We start from the raw sequence: 17484 nt of genomic DNA, 5'->3' as shown, positions 1-17484 counted from the left end.
TGCATGTCCTGCCTTAATTCAGATTTTTTGTGTTTAAAAAATCATTTTTGTATTTGTTAGGAATATACCATTAATATGTGTACCAAATGTGCTGAGCAAAAAAACTAAATATGGTATCACTTAACAGTATGCAAGTTTCATATTTTACATTCACTTGCTGAACCATTTTAATTTACTTTTAGAATGTGTGACGACTTCGAAATTGTTGTTAGAATTGCTGAAACAAAACAGATATATAATGCATAAATGACCTTGACCTTCATGCATTGTTAGCACATGCTACATGATGATTCTAATTACATGATGGCTTGGAAAATGTATTATCTCACTGCATGATGATTCTAATTACACAGTGACTTGGAAAATGTATTATCTCACTACATGATGATTCTAATTACACGATGAATTGGAAAATGTATTATCTCACTACATGATGATTCTAATTACATGATGACTTGGAAAATGTATTATCTCACTACATGATGATTCTAATTACTCAATGACTTGGAAAATGTATTATCTCACTACATGATGATTCTAATTACATGATGACTTGGAAAATGTATTATCTTATTACATGATGATTCTAATTACATGATGACTTGGAATATGTATTATCTCACTACATGATGATTCTAATTACATGATGACTTGGAAAATGTATTATCTTACTACATGATGATTCTAATTACATGATGACTTGGAAAATGTATTATCTCACTACATGATGATTCTAATTACATGATGACTTGGAAAATGTATTATCTCACTACTTGATGATTCTATCTGCATGATTGCTTGGGAAATGTATTAATTCACTACATGATGATTCCAATTACATGATTGCATGGGAAATGTAATATCTCAGTACATGATGATTCTAATTACTTGATGACTTGGAAAATGTATTATCTCACTACATGATGATTCTAACTACATGATGACTTGGAAAATGTATTATCACACCACATGATGATTCTAATTACATGATTGCTTGGGAAATGTAATATCTCACTGCATGATGATTCCAATTACATGATTGTGTGGGAAATGTAATATCTCAGTACATGATGAGCCTAATTACATGATGGCTTGGAAAATGTATTATCTCACTACATGATGGTTCTAATTACATGATGACTTGGAAAATGTATTATCTCACTACATGATGATTCTAATTACATGATGACTTGGAAAATGTATTATCTCACTGCATGATGATTCTAATTACATGATGACTTGGAAAATGTATTATCTCACTACATGATGATTCTAATTACATGATGACTTGGAAAATGTATTATCTCACTACATGATGATTCTAATTACATGATGACTTGGAAAATGTATTATCTCACTACATGATGATTCTAATTACATGATGGCTTGGAAAATGTATTAATTCACTACATGATGATTCTAATTACACAATGACTTGGTAAAAATTTATTATCTTACTACTGCAATCTTCATTAAAAAAAGCTTCTTTTGAAGTTAAAAATGTCATTTTCTTGTCACAGACTGAGGTAATGAGATAACACATTCTAAGACCTCATTTAGTCACAGTGTACATGCTACACCTGAATATACTAGTGCACAATGTTCATTTATGTATAAAGCCCCTGGTGGCCAAGTGGTGTTAAGACTCTTACCTTGACAGATTACCCGTACATTATACCTCTGTCCATGTGAGTTCAAGTCTCAGCTCAGATTACTCGTACATTATACCTCTGTCCATGTGACTTCAAGTCTCAGCTCAGCCAATTCGGGTATGTGAGAAAGCTTGCCAGCAGCTTCCTGTGGGTCAGTGGTTCTTCCCGTATTCTTTCTCCACCACATACTGGTGCCATGTATAACCTGTCATGTGCAGAAAACTCCACAAAACCAACCTAATCATTTACACATAATATGCTTTATCAGTTTCAAAAGTACATGTACACCAAACAGCAGTAGATATAAAAACAAATATGTAAAATATAAAAACAAGGAAATGTAAGATAATAAATTGTCAGTATTGTCAACAGATACCATTGTTTTGTGTTCAGTATAAATGATTGTTAAATTGATATTCTGTATGAAACTGTTTCCTTGAATATTCCAGATCAGATGTTTTCCTCTTACTCTGGCACACTGTGCATGAACTCTGTATTAAAGATATTTTCCTCTTACTCAGGCACACTGTGCATGATCTCTGTATTAAAGATGTTTTCCTCTTACTCTGGCACACTGTGCATGAACTCTGTATTAAAGATGTTTTCCTCTTACTCTGGCACACTGTGCATGAACTCTGTATTAAAGATGTTTTCCTCTTACTCTGGCACACTGTGCATGAACTCTGTATTAAAGATGTTTTCCTCTTACTCAGGCACACTGTGCATGATCTCTGTATTAAAGATCTTTTCCTCTTACTCTGGCACACTGTGCATGAACTCTGTATTAAAGATATTTTCCTCTTACTCAGGCACACTGTGCATGATCTCTGTATTAAAGATGTTTTCCTCTTACTCTGGCACACTGTGCATGAACTCTGTATTAAAGATGTTTTCCTCTTACTCTGGCACACTGTGCATGAACTCTGTATTAAAGATGTTTTCCTCTTACTCTGGCACACTGTGCATGAACTCTGTATTAAAGATGTTTTCCTCTTACTCAGGCACACTGTGCATGATCTCTGTATTAAAGATCTTTTCCTCTTACTCTGGCACACTGTGCATGAACTCTGTATTAAAGATGTTTTCCTCTTACTCTGGCACACTGTGCATGATCTCTGTATTAAAGATGTGAGTCAAGTTATTTTTGGCATCTTATGCCTAATTGAATATGTACCTGTTGTTGGTAGTATATTTATTACATGATGCCTGGATACAATTGAATATGTACCTATTGTTGGTAGTATATTTATTACATGATGCCTGGATACAATTGAATATGTACCTATTGTTGGTAGTATATTTATTACATGATGCCTGGATACAATTGAATATGTACCTCTTGTTGGTAGTATATTTATTACATGATGCCTGGATACAATTGAATATGTACCTATTGTTGGTAGTATATTTATTACATGATGCCTGGATACAATTGAATATGTACCTATTGTTGGTAGTATATTTATTACATGATGCCTGGATACAATTGAATATGTACCTATTGTTGGTAGTATATTTATTACATGATGCCTGGATACAATTGAATATGTACCTATTGTTGGTAGTATATTTATTACATGATGCCTGGATACAATTGAATATGTACCTATTGTTGGTAGTATATTTATTACATGATGCCTGGATACAATTGAATATGTACCTATTGTTGCTAGTATATTTAATAAATGATGAATTTGTTTTGCTCCTTTCCTTCAGATTTTAGAAGTGCCACGTTCACGATTGACAATCACCATACAACCCTTTAAGCCAGTAGTTGTTGATGTCACTGTGTTGCCAGCAAAGCCACCTGGCAAAAATGAAAATGAAGAAGAGGACACAGATAAGGTATGATCTTTTAGTTGATGGGCACTAGTCATCAGAATATGACCCCACTCCTTTTATACATAATACTGATATATACACATGTTTATAAGATTATATTATTTTTTGTCTTATACAGTATAGGAAAAAAACTTGCTTCAATTACTCATTAATGCATTAGGTTTCACATTCCTTGTTAGACTTTGTTTGGCTCCAGCGCATGTCTGCTACCACTATATTTATTTTACTTACAAATAACATCAGCAGAAACAAATGATACAAGTACCAGACTAGTATTACAAATTTTTGGTCTTAAAATAAGTAATAGAAAATAGTAAGAAGCAACTCCCTTTGTAATATTCAATTAATAATTTCTTTCATATAATACAAAGTGAAAAATGTAAAAATAACTTATGATATTGTGAATTAAATCCCAAAGAATCATAGAATTACTGACACAAGTCCTGATAATTAAAGTTCTGAATAAACTTTGGTGGGAATCCAAAAAAATCAAATGCTGAAGGTGTTGATGTCCCTGTGGTGGCCCTTGTAGTGGTGATGTGCAAACATCCTTTTGGATCAGAATAATTCAATCCAAGAATATATACTTATTTGAAATTTCACCATAAATTCAAGTAACTATTTCCAAGAATATTATTTTTGATGAGCACCTTGTATTTCCAGTGAATTCCTTATATACTCTCATATAAGCTGAATAATTTAGGAAAACATAAATGTCTGGAAGAAGGGGGGAGCTTATCTGTGGGGCAAGGTCTATACTTGAAGAAAACAAAACAATTTGTTGACTAACATAATGGCTGTAATCTTGGGACAAGAAAATATAATATTTTTTTCTTCCATGTCCTAAGACATATGCATGAAATAAAAAGTACATTACTAAACTCTTTATAAATTACTGTGATTCTTTTTGTTATTATTTTGCTTGTGCATATTTTCAGATTTCTTCAACATGAAATTAAATAAAGGTAAATAAAGACTTCACAGTTCCCCAGTTGGTTAAAGTTTATCAAGGAGACCAGGCTGTACTTTAATGTACAGTACTTACACAGTGCAAATCATGCTTTGCTTCACATTAATCCTTATTTATTCCCAAAAATAAAAGATGCAGATTTTGCTTTATTCATTGTTTCTACCAAACCGCATTCTTCCAGATTGAATTTCAGATAGACATACATTGATTCACATGCTTATGAGTTACTCTTTTTCAATGATATAAGCAATCCTACAAACTGAGGTAGTCTTTATGAAAAGGTACATGTGTTTTATTGTGAAAGTTAAATAATCAGATTATATTCACTGTTGCATGATCATGAAAGAATAGTGATAATAAAGGCTAACATTTTGGATATAGGTCAACTAAAATATCATCTATCTATTTTAGTTTTGTGTTTTGGCTGAAAATATCATAATTTTCTATACTGGAAAGCTGTTTGTTTTGGAATCTCCTTTGTTAAGTGGCAGATTTTTTTTTCTTTTTCCGATGACAATTCAGGTAATACTTATTCAAACCCTCAAACTGGCTTGGGTTAAGAGGGAATTTGACCAGCAGCTATACCAGCACTTTGATGTGTCATTATCCTTTTAATTCCATAATATTAGCATGATTACTGTAGCTTTGTAAAAACAAGGATTAAGGTTGCTTTCATCAAAGCATGCTACAACTCACATTTCACAGTATTACAGTGACTTTCGAAGCATCATTTCTGAAATTTCATTATTGTGTTTCGGAGATATTATTTAACTTTAGTGTAGCTGTGCCTATGATTCAAATCCAAGGAATGTACTTCGTTCCATGGTATCTTCTCCATCCAGCACAAGTTCAAACCGTCAATGTACATGTGGTGGCACCATGATATAAATATGGTCACTAGCCTAAATGCGAATGTTATTGTTTATTGTTATCGTACTGGAGTCGTATTTTAATGAGTTAGGTATTTACAGTTTCAAGGCAAAATGAAAATGTAATTACCGGTGCGTTGATACAAAATTCAAATGCAATAACATATGAATAAACAATAATTAAATAGAGTCAGAAGGAAGAGGTACTGTGACACCAACCTGCGAATGCTCAATTCTTGTCATCATCCAGTCAAATTATACACAAATCTGAATTAAGCAGGAACTATAACAAAACAATAAATTCAATAAATTTTTGAATTTTTTTATTAACTTACAACATTTGTAAATAATAACAATACAAGCCAACACCAAGAGAGTTATAAACAAAAATTTTGCTAATGTAACTTGTACTGTTTTCTTGGACTTGTGGGTTGGCTTGTGTACTGGTCATGCACTTTTAATGCTTTTACCTATTCAGTTGGGGGGGTCAGCTTAAACATGAACAAGCTTATACATGATTATATATGGTAAATAATTTGAATAAATAAATTACTGGACACAACAATAATACAACTGATTCTGCTAAAGATCATATAGCATGAATAAATAATTTCTGGACATAGTCCTCTACTTGATCTCAGGTCACAATGAACATTTTTATTTTTAAAAAACTATAACCTAATGAGAGAAAAAAAATTCTAGAAAGTTCCAAATGTTTACTAATAAAATAATTCTAATAAAGAACATGGTAAACACATGGTAAACAAATGTTTACTAATAAAATAATTCTAATAAAGAACATGGTAAACACATGGTAAACAAATGTTTACTAATAAAATAATTCTAATAAAGAACATGGTAAATGTCCTTGACTCAGGCAAAGATAATAATCTTAATAGTTAACCCATGTGAATACAGAATATTTTAGCTATGTATTAGTTGTTAACAGAATTAAATAAATCTACGATTCAGGTCAAGTAGAAAATTAACTTTATTTTGGACAAGGTCAAGTCCAATATACAATGTTACATTACTGATAGCAAATAACAAAATAAAACAAGTATTTATAAAAACCAAACTAACAGAATGCAGTGTAATAGAAAAAACTGGCAATGGCAAAACTGCGTATTCAGTGGCAATAGCTTTTCTTCACTGATAAAATCCTATCAAAAGTTCCTAAATTTGACAAATTAGGTAAAACTAATGTAAATATAAGGATTGCACATTTGTTTTTGATCTTTCAGGAGATGATGAATGCAGTAGCTTATTTCAAAATTCACTACTGGAAATTGCAAGGTGTTTTTCACCTTATGAATTTACAGAAAATCCTTCAGTAGTAGCATAAACTTAACAAATTTAACGTAGTCAAAACATTTTTCTACAATGGACAATACGTATTCAAAACATTTTTCTACAATGGACAATACGTATTCAAAACATTTTTCTACAATGGACAATACATATTCAAAACATTTTTCTACAATGGACAATACGTATTCAAAACATTTTTCTACAATGGACAATACGTATTCAAGACATTTTTCTACAATGGACAATACATATTCACCTGCTAGGTCAGAGTTGATGGACCAAAAGCAAATTTCAAAGAAAATGTATGACATGTTATGAATCTAAATAACATTCAGAACATCCTGATTGCCACAAGATAAGATTCTGATGTCATTCATTTACACCAAATCCATGTAAATTTTTTGCTTGAAGAAGTAAGCCTGCATGGCAGTTTACAACAGGCAGGTTGTAAGTCACTAAAGAGTTTCCAAGGTCTTGTATAATTCTTGTTGACTTTATCTTTTCTTTTACAGGACTGTTATTGCAAGGTTTTAAGTTATTTTTGATCATTGGTACCCTTAGCTGTATATAAATATTAATTTTTCAAAAAATTATATGCTCCACTATTTCAGAGGCAATCATCTGTAATTTCTTTTTTTTTGTTGCAACAACAGAACTTGGTACACCATGAATACTAATGACCTCACAGTATTTCTTCCTTATTTTGTGACTCAAATTATTTTTGTGTATCTTACAAAATTTCAATGATATTGAGGGGTTCCAATATGGTTTTCAGATTTGAATTTTAGATTTTGAGTTATTACTCCCTATCAAATTGGGGTGGGACAGGCTGTAGTTTTATCCATGTCAGTCGATTAAAAATTTTGTTTCCACTCTAATACTATTACACGGTTTCAAGATTTGAAACTAAAATATGGTATGAGGCTCTACATTAAAATGATTGAAATAAAATTGAATATTAAACATTTTCTGACAAAATCTCTTGGAGTAATTGCCTCTGTTTACTAAAACTTTGCCCTTCATGATACTGGCAGAGCATGCCATATGGATGTACTTTTAATTTTGTGCTTGACTTCATGACTTCAGAGACTGATAGAGAAATAATTAGTGTAACAATTGATGTTTTTTACAGGTAGTGGACATGTTGATCCATCAAGCCCGGCAAAAATACCTTTCCTTCCCACTCTTCACACGGAATGACTTCATCAAGATAGTTGGCGCAGAGATTGTCCGATGTGAGTTTTAAATTACTCAGAATTGTCATCTTCCTTAAGAAATTGAGATACTGATATCCCTTTGAGAGGAACCTTCTCAGGGAAAAACAGCCCATTTAGGAATTGCGATACAGATAACCCTTGGAGAAGAACCTTCTCAGGGAAAAACAGCCCATTTAGGAATTGAGATACTGATATCCCTTTGAGAGGAACCTTCTCAGGGAAAAACAGCCCATTTAGGAATTGAGATACTGATATCCCTTTGAGAGGAACCTTCTCAGGAAAAAACAGCCCCATTTAGGAATTGAGATACTGATATCCCTTTGAGAGGAACCTTCTCAGGGAAAAACCCCATTTAGGAATTGAGATACTGATATCCCTTTGAGAGGACCCTTCTCAGGAAAAAAACAGCCCCATTTGATATAGAGGCCAACTTTCCTGAAATTAATATAGCTGAGTTTTATTTGGGGTGCTATTTTACTATTTATGCAGCATTTTTTTATATATCAGAATAACGTTTAATATAAAAATAGAATATTTTATATTAAAAAATCAATTTTGTATATATAAAAAAAGATTTTTATAGACAGAATTTTTATATATATTAAAAATACAGCCATAAGTTTCAATTTCTACCATAGTAAGACCATACAACTATGATATGAATAATCAATATGGTTTTAGCATTTCTCTGGCTTTTAAATTTTGATATTCATTTACAAGAAAATTAATTGTATGTATAAATATATTAAGAGAGAGAGAGAAATTACACAGATTTCAGGAGGTACTTAAGTGTGGTCAGACCTGGTCTGATTTGGTAATTCTTCACACCACTGGTTCAAGATGATCTGGATAGGAGTTAGAGAAAAAAGTGAGATTGGAATCAGAGATAAAAGTGGGATAGGAATCAGGGAAAAAAGTGGGATAGGAATCAGAGATAAAAGTGGAATAGGAATCAGACAAAAAAGTGGGATAGGAATCAGGGAAAAAAGTAGGATTGGAATCAGAGAAAAAAGTGGGATTGGAATCAGACAAAAAAGTGGGATAGGAATCAGGGAAAAAAGTGGGATTGGAATCAGAGAAAAAAGTGGGATAGGAATCAGATAAAAAGTGGGATTGGAATCAGAGAAAAAAGTGGGATAGGAATCAGAGAAAAAAGTGGGATAGGAAACAGAGAGAAAAGTGGGATTGGAATCAGAGAAAAAAGTGGAATAGGAATCAGACAAAAAAGCGGGATAGGAATCGGAAAAAAGTGGGATAGGAATCAGAGAGAAAAGTGGGATAGGAATCAGAGAGAAAAAGGAATAGAATCAGAGAGAAAAAGAGGGATAGAATCAGTGAGAAAAAGTGGGATAGAATCTCAGAGAAAAAGTGGGATAGAATCACAAAGAAAAAGGATGGGATTCTGAGAGATACCATCAGATTTATAACACAATGTAGGACTCAATGTTGGGATATCATCAGATTTATGTCAACACAATGTAGGACTTAGTGAGGGGATACCATTAGATTTATGTCAACACAATGTAGGACTCAGTGTTGGGATACCATCAGATTTATGTCAACACAATGTAGGGTTTAGTGTAGGGATACCATTAGATTTATATCAATACAGAGTAGAGATACCATCAGATTTATGTCAACATGATGTAGAGCCCAGTGTAGTGATACCATTAGATTTATGTCAACACAATGTAGGGCTTAGTGTAGGGATACCATCAGATTTATGTCAACACAATAAAGGGCCCAGTGTATGAATACCATCAGATTTATGTCAACACAATGTAGGGTTTAGTGTAGGGATACCATTAGATTTATATCAATACAGAGTAGAGATACCATCAGATTTATGTCAACATGATGTAGAGCCCAGTGTAGTGATACCATTAGATTTATGTCAACACAATGTAGGGCTTAGTGTAGGGATACCATCAGATTTATGTCAACACAATAAAGGGCCCAGTGTATGAATACCATCAGATTTATGTCAACACAATGTAGGGCCCAGTGTAGGGATACCATCAGATTTATGTCAACACAATGTAGGGCCCAGTGTAGGGGTACCATCAGATTTATGTCAACACAATGTAGGGCCCAGTGTAGGGGTACCATCAGATATATGTCACATGCAGCGCATTGTAGGGCCCAGTGTAGGGATACCATCAGATTTATGTCAACACAATGTAGGGCCCAGTGTAGGGGTACCATCAGATATATGTCAACACAATGTAGGGCCCAGTGTAGGGATACCATCAGATTTATGTCAACACAATGTAGGGCCCAGTGTAAGGATACCATCTGATTTATGTCAACACAATGTAGGGCCCAGTGTAGGGGTACCATCAGATATATGTCACATGCAGCGCATTGTAGGGCCCAGTGTAGGGATACCATCAGATATATGTCAACACAATGTAGGGCCCAGTGTAGGGATACCATCAGATATATGTCAACACAATGTAGGGCCCAGTGTAGGGATACCATCTGATTTATGTCAACACAATGTAGGGCCCAGTGTAAGGATACCATCTGATTTATGTCAACACAATGTAGGGCCCAGTGTAGGGATACCATCTGATTTATGTCAACACAATGTAGGGCCCAGTGTAAGGATACCATCTGATTTATGTCAACACAATGTAGGACCCAATGTAGGGATATCATAAGATTTATGCCATGCAGAAGACAATGTAGTTCCTCTAAGTTTCATTTTAATGAAGGGTGGAATGAGTTTAGTATTATTTTATATAAACTTGATGATGATTTTTCTCAAAAATTTGTATTTTTCATATCAAACATCATGTATAATATTTGACATCAAATATTAGATTTTTGATCACAAATCTTAGAGTTTTCATATCAGAAATTGGAATTCATTACCATAAATTTTGGTATTTGATATAAAATGTCAAATTTATGTCAAACATATTTTTTTAAATAAAAATATTGTGAAAAATTAGTACAATGGCAACCTGTGCTTGAAATATTTTGTCCCATTAATGAGAGGCCACTCCTTGAATAAGGCCACCATCACAGATCATAAGATGGGGATCATTGTATTGTAAGACATAAGAGAACACTTGAAAGAAAATTTGTTTTTCTTTGTTCTGAGTTTTAAAAATTATCATTTTTTATTAATTTGTTCAGATTTTAAAGTTTTTGGAAACAATCACATCATGTTTGCACAAGTCTGTCTGCAGCTCTCTTTCTCTGTCTTTCCTTGAATGAAACGAAGAAACAACTTGAAGTGATAAATGTACAAGATTAATATTATCTAACTAACTGGAGAAACAGTATATTAACTGATTAGAATGGGATCTTAAAAATTCTAAATGTTGGACAGGATTGTTATGTTTATTTAGTAATCTAATAAATCAAAATGTTTATTTTATTTGAATGATTAGCAAGATTTATTTGATAATGAGGCTGATGATTTCAGTGTATACTGTATTTAGTGTGTTTTATAATTAAGACAGCTCGTCAGTGATGTGGTTTATGAGGGACTGACAATATTAAACTGAAGTCACAAATCATCTTTCATAGGACTGTTTCAACACACATTTCACTAAATGAAAATTAAAATTAATGATGTGGTTTAAGAGGGACTGACAATATTAAACTGAAGTCACAAATCATCTTTCATAGGACTGATTCAACACACATTTCATTAAATGAAAATTAAAATTAATGAAAACCAACTCTATCAAAATGTATGGTTTTTTTTTTTTTTGGCAAATGTGCTATCTGTGTAAGATGTTGGTTGATAATCCTAAAATGGCTACTGTCAGGCAGTGTATGTCAGGTTTTTCTTTTTCAAATAATGTGTGCAACATTAAATCAAAATACCTTTTCTTTTTCATCATGAAGCTGTAAGTCTTATTTAGTACATCTAAAAATTAGAAGGAAAAATTTTCAGACCACATCTGCCCAAAACTTTTGTATTGTGAAGAAAAAGAAATGGTTCAGAGGAAAATATTTAGAACATTTCAAAAATATGAGCATAAAGATGGTATCCAATCTTTTCATGAAGGACAGTTCAAATTTATATAATATGCAAAGTGCTTTGACAGAAAGCACATGCATACCAAGGTTTAAATAATGGTTAGGACTACCGCCTACTGCATTCAGTAATATATACATATGCCCGCCCACCTATCCATGCCCAGTCTTTTTCTTCTTCATATAACTGGTATAACAATACTATTCCGGAGATTTATCTCATTCCCAAATTTGGGTGGAAAACTAGTGTTTTTTCTGTTGATTTAATTCCGTTTCCCATTATGTACATAGAACATATCCTTGATTAATAAATATACAGTAAAGGAGGTAACTCTTGAATGCATTTTTAAGCTGAATAAGATGTCAAATTATTGACAAGTCACCCTTGTTCAAAGACTTGTGAACATAACTGAAGTTAAGTAGAATAGAAACTTTGTTCCAACTGTTTACTTCCATCAGAAGATGTGAATGAGTTTTTTGTCATTTTTTTTGTTTTCCAAAAATATGGCTTAGCACTACCTGAAAATACTGAATATATTACCTAAAATAGAGATTGTTAAGTTGCTCCAGTACCTTTTGTTGGATTAAATTATCAAGCTTAGCAAATAATGTCTGTGGACAACTGGAAACAGACATCTCAAACAAAGTGGAAATTAATGAAGATGTGGTATGTATCATTGTGACTGTCAATTAGTTTCACCTATAATTCATTCAACAATGGATTAGTGAAGAAATACATATTTAATACATGTATCATGTTTATTTATTTCAACCCTTTACAAACTTCCACTATGAAATCTGAGATTAATTTAGGGTTTTATCTCTCAAATTTACTGGCAATATACATGCTCATGCAGTAGTCTGTTTTTAAAAACCAATGCACATGGTTCCTCTCTTATCCCATTCCGTGGTTCCTCTCTTACCCCATTCTGTGGTTCCTCTCTTACCCCATTCCATGGTTCCTCTCTTACCCCATTCCGTGGTTCCTCTCTTACCCCATTCCATCTCTGTATGTTGTAAACTGAAAATATAGTCTGTTAAAAAAAATCAGCGTAGGTACGTCACTGCTGCTTACAACACTTTCATTTACAAGTAGGAATATGTTGACACTTGTGCTTTGGAAGAGAACTTCATCTTATTGTCAAATTTAAATGTGTCTATTTTTTCTTCTTTGTTAAATAGTGACTTCATACAAAATCCCTCATTCAATAACCAATATTTTTTTGTGTTGCCTTTTGAGAATATAAAAGTATAGACTTTGCATTTGTAAGAACAGCTATGTATTGCCATACTATCTCTCTCTTTCCCTCATATAAATTCAATAATGTTATATTTGATTTTTTTAAAGTTGATATTATTCATAGAAGTAATTCTCTATGGCATGTACTACATGGATTAAACTTATTGTTTTTTTTTAAAAAATCAAACTAAGGTTGGAGCTAAATCCAAAACTAGTTATAGTGTTATATATTTTAGACTTCTTTGTGGGACGTCAATTCAATTCATTAAATATGTGTCTACAAGCTAATCTTTTATGTAATTATGTGCAGTCACTCATGCCATCATGCCATAAAACAGCTGGTAGACCTGCTTAGGTCACATGTATAAAGAAAAAATGTGCAAAAGTAAAGTTAACTGACATGCTAGAACTATTACTTGCAGATTAAATTCCTTTCTTGAAAGTATGCTTCATTTACAGATTTATCAGGTTTGATTAAAACTGAGCTTATTATTAAAACAATGTGACCATCATTACCTGAACATTAAGAACTCGTCCACAGAGTTGTTGGCATGTTACTGGTCATAGGCAAAGAAATAACGCACCTCTAAGTAAGGTTGATTGTACAGGAAGGTAATGCATTGAACTGTTAATTGTCAAGGTGGAACTATAGATTTAACACCTTTAATAGGAAGGTAATGCACTGAGCTGTTAATTGTCAAGGTAGAACTATAGATTTAACACCTTTAATAGGAAGGTAATGCACTGAGCTGTTAATTGTCAAGGTGGAACTATAGATTTAACACCTTTAATAGGAAGGTAATGCACTGAGCTGTTAATTGTCAAGGTAGAACTATAGATTTAACACCTTTAATAGGAAGGTAATGCACTGAGCTGTTAATTGTCAAGGTGGAACTATAGATTTAACACCTTTAATAAGAAGGTAATGCACTGAGCTGTTAATTGTCAAGGTAGAACTATAGATTTAACACCTTTAATAGGAAGGTAACGCAGTGAGCTGTTAATTGTCAAGGTGGAACTATAGATTTAACACCTTTAATAGGAAGGTAATGCACTGAGCTGTTAATTGTCAAGGTGGAACTATAGATTTAACACCTTTAATAGGAAGGTAATGCACTGAGCTGTTAATTGTCAAGGTAAAACTATAGATTTAACACCTTTAATAGGAAGGTAATGAACTGAGCTGTTAATTGCTTCATGCTGCTTATGAAGAAGGGTTTGTCTTATTTTTCAGTTGATGATGGAAACACAGAGAAGAATGCAGATACGAATTCAAACTCCATTTCAGCTGCATACATCATCATTCCAGTTGCATTAGCTACAGTTATTATAGTTACCATTGTTGTCTGTCATTATAAAAAGTGAGTTATCTGGGTTATTATAGTTATCATTGTTTTCTGTCATTATAAAAAGTAAGTTATCTGGGTTATTATAGTTATCATTGTTGTCTGTCATTATAAAAAGTAAGTATGAATGAATGAATATAATTAATTATATTCGCCTACGCAAACTAAGTGCTTTTGGGACTTGTTAATTCCTGATGACCAGGATATTTAATTGATCGAGTTTTTGAAATGGTTTCTTCAGGGGAGCCACAGTAGCTCTGTTGGTAAAGTGTCTTTTTCATAATTCAAGGGTCATGCATAGGTTCGGTATGAACTTAAGCCAGCTTTTGTCAGTGGCCACAGTGTGAGTCCTTGAGAACATACCTTTGCTCCCATGTCCTCAGCAAGATTTAACCAATAATGTGTGAAAAGCATCATTAACCCCCCACCCCACCCCTCACAATCACCCAAAAATTGGTTTGTTGGTGGGTGGGGGACCATATTTAATTATATAATTGGAAAGAACATGATCCCAGTCCAACTCGTAGTCCCAGCATACAGAATACCATCCTCTTTTGACTTGGACATAGAGTGCAGGAGGATATCCTTTTTTAATAACACGTCTTTACTATGAAACAAATTATGTTTTTTCATCAAACATCATACAATTTTAGGTTGCATTTTCAGTGTCAGTGGAATACAGGTGCCCAGTGATTCTATGGCACCATTCATTTCACTTCAGAAATTGAAGTTCTGTTCTGTTTTAAAGGATAGGAATTTTGCAACATATTTACCAAGCAGATATAAGTCAAAAAATTTGAATACTAAACACTATTAAAAACTATATTCCCTTGACGATGAAATAAAGCATGAAGTAAAATGACATAATTTGGTTATCAGAAGTAGTCAAAAGGATCTTTTAGAATTTCATGCTGGACCACCTGCCTCAAAGCCTGTCTTGGCAAATGAATCTTGGGCCATTTGTTGAATTTATGTAATCCAAACCACAAAATGGATCATTGCATTATGAATTGTCAACTATCAAATCAGCTAGTCAAAAATATTTTGTAATTAAGGAAGAAACATGTATCCATAGCTAATGGATGAGCTGTCTGCTTATTTGTCAGCTTTTAGACACATGTTGAAGAATCCAAATACTTACAGGGTCTGTGTTAGTGGGTGGGTCTTTGTTAGTGGGTGGGTCTATGTTAGTGGGTGATTGAGGCAAAATTAGTCTGTAATTTCCCCTTTTGTATTGGTTTGCCCCACCCAGTTTTGTTTAAATACAGTGTATTAATAGTCAAAACTAAACATAATTGTTTTGTAAATCTCCTTTTCAGAGGAAGGTAGAAATATAGAATTTTTTTTATTTTCCTTTGTTTGTTTTGGAGCTAATATGATGCCAGAAATTACATTGCTTTCTTAGGTATTCCTGCCAAAAATTGACACATTATCCATGAAAAGTGAAAACTTTAATTTGTGTAGCTCAATCTAAGGCAATTATGATTCAGTGGATATATCCAGGTTTATTACTAATGCAAATAATTATTCTATAAAATATTGTTTCATACAGATGTATAAAAATACATCTTCAGGTATGGAAATGATTGCTGATTGTCAACAGTAGCTTTAATTGAAGTAAACTATATAAGAAAGTTTTACTGTTTTTATACACATCTAGTAGCTTTTCATGAGTATTTTAATCATCTGACATAAATTTGCAAAATTTAAAAAAGCAGTTTCAACGACCATTGTGAACTTTATATACATACAAATACATACATAGTAATAAGTAGTATTGCTATTGTGGCTAAAGAAAGGTATGGAAACCCAAATATTTGAGTATGGCTTGGATCATGACTTATTGTAATTCAATGCATTTCAAAGCAGTGTCAAGTATAATGAAATGAAATAAAAGTTCCAGCAGGTAGGATTTACTAACATTTAATTGGGATATTTGAAAATAAATTTCTGGGTTTGTTTGCAGCCCCAGTTATTATAATAGAATCATCCCAGTATTTTGGAAATCTGCATCACAAATTACCCCAGCAGGCAAATCCAGGTCCCAACTAATATCCCTATTTGTGATACCCCAGAGTCACGGGGGTGTGGGTGGGGTCTTAAGCTACCAATCCAGTGCCCAAGGAGTAAAAGAGGTCAGACCACCTCTTCTACCTGCCAGATTACCTTCCCTGAAAAAAACATCAGTGGGTAAGTTCCTGGACCATTGCAGAATGCAAGAGCAACAAAAGATATGGATGAGATTATGTCTCAGGGAGCCTCTCCAGACTGATTTTTGTCCTAATCATCAGAAGCCATAGGACACAAGTCTGGGGGACAGTAAACTTCATTCACTGCTTTTTCAACCATCCAAACTTCTTTTTCTGCAAACTCCTGATCTGACCTGACCTGATCGGGGGGGGGGGGGGGGGGAGGGGGCGGCCATGAGATCGGGACCATATTGGAAGGGGAGGGATTATCAACACCAGATCCTCTGTGAATTCATTTGAGTCTGCCATGATGGAAATGACTGTATCAACTTTTGCCTGCTCCCAATGTGAGACAGGACTGTACCTCCTAATAAGTCCTTCCACTGATGTTAATGCTCTCATCCCAAAGTTGTTCATGATGGAGTGATGTGACAAACCCTGCTAGTGGACCTTCTAGGCAAATAGGATCACTGATCCCTTCTATGTCACATCTGCCCTAACCCAAAACCAAGAAAGGAACATCAATGGCACCATGAGAGGGGGTTAGGAAGACTCACTTCCCAAAAAGGAAAGTGTCTCCACATCCAATAGCAGTTAAAAGGGAACAGAGCATGCTGATCTTATTCCCTCCCTTGTTTGGTGAATACATCCTGACTCCACATTCCCATCCAGATTAAACAGTAACATAGGAATGGGGGAGGGTTAATGAACCAATCCCTGTTCTCAGACTGAAAATCAAACACAGGTGAATAGTGTTTGAAGTCCTGTGATTGTGGATTACCAGTGACTGACAACCTCTGACTGTTGAATAACAGGTAATGCATTACTGCTGTTAATACAGATTTTGTGGGT

General features: G+C 33.6%; 1 protein-coding gene across 3 annotated transcripts in view; it reads left to right on the top strand.

The window, feature by feature from the left end:
- Positions 1-17484, top strand: part of LOC149795655 (VPS10 domain-containing receptor SorCS1-like) — a 145702-nt gene that overhangs the window by 120484 nt on the left and 7734 nt on the right. For all 3 annotated transcript variants that reach the window (XM_089965498.1, XM_089965497.1, XM_089965499.1), the window contains 3 exons: positions 3369-3497; positions 7777-7879; positions 14332-14458. In XM_089965498.1, the coding sequence (XP_089821624.1) occupies positions 3369-3497; positions 7777-7879; positions 14332-14458 (359 nt within the window). The remainder of the gene's footprint in view (positions 1-3368; positions 3498-7776; positions 7880-14331; positions 14459-17484) is intronic.

This window comes from Sinohyriopsis cumingii, chromosome 7 (genome assembly GCF_028554795.1).
Source record: "Sinohyriopsis cumingii isolate HCF-2022 chromosome 7, ASM2855479v2, whole genome shotgun sequence".
NCBI classification, from domain to species: domain Eukaryota; kingdom Metazoa; phylum Mollusca; class Bivalvia; order Unionida; family Unionidae; genus Sinohyriopsis; species Sinohyriopsis cumingii.
This window is presented reverse-complemented; position numbering and strand designations above follow the sequence as displayed.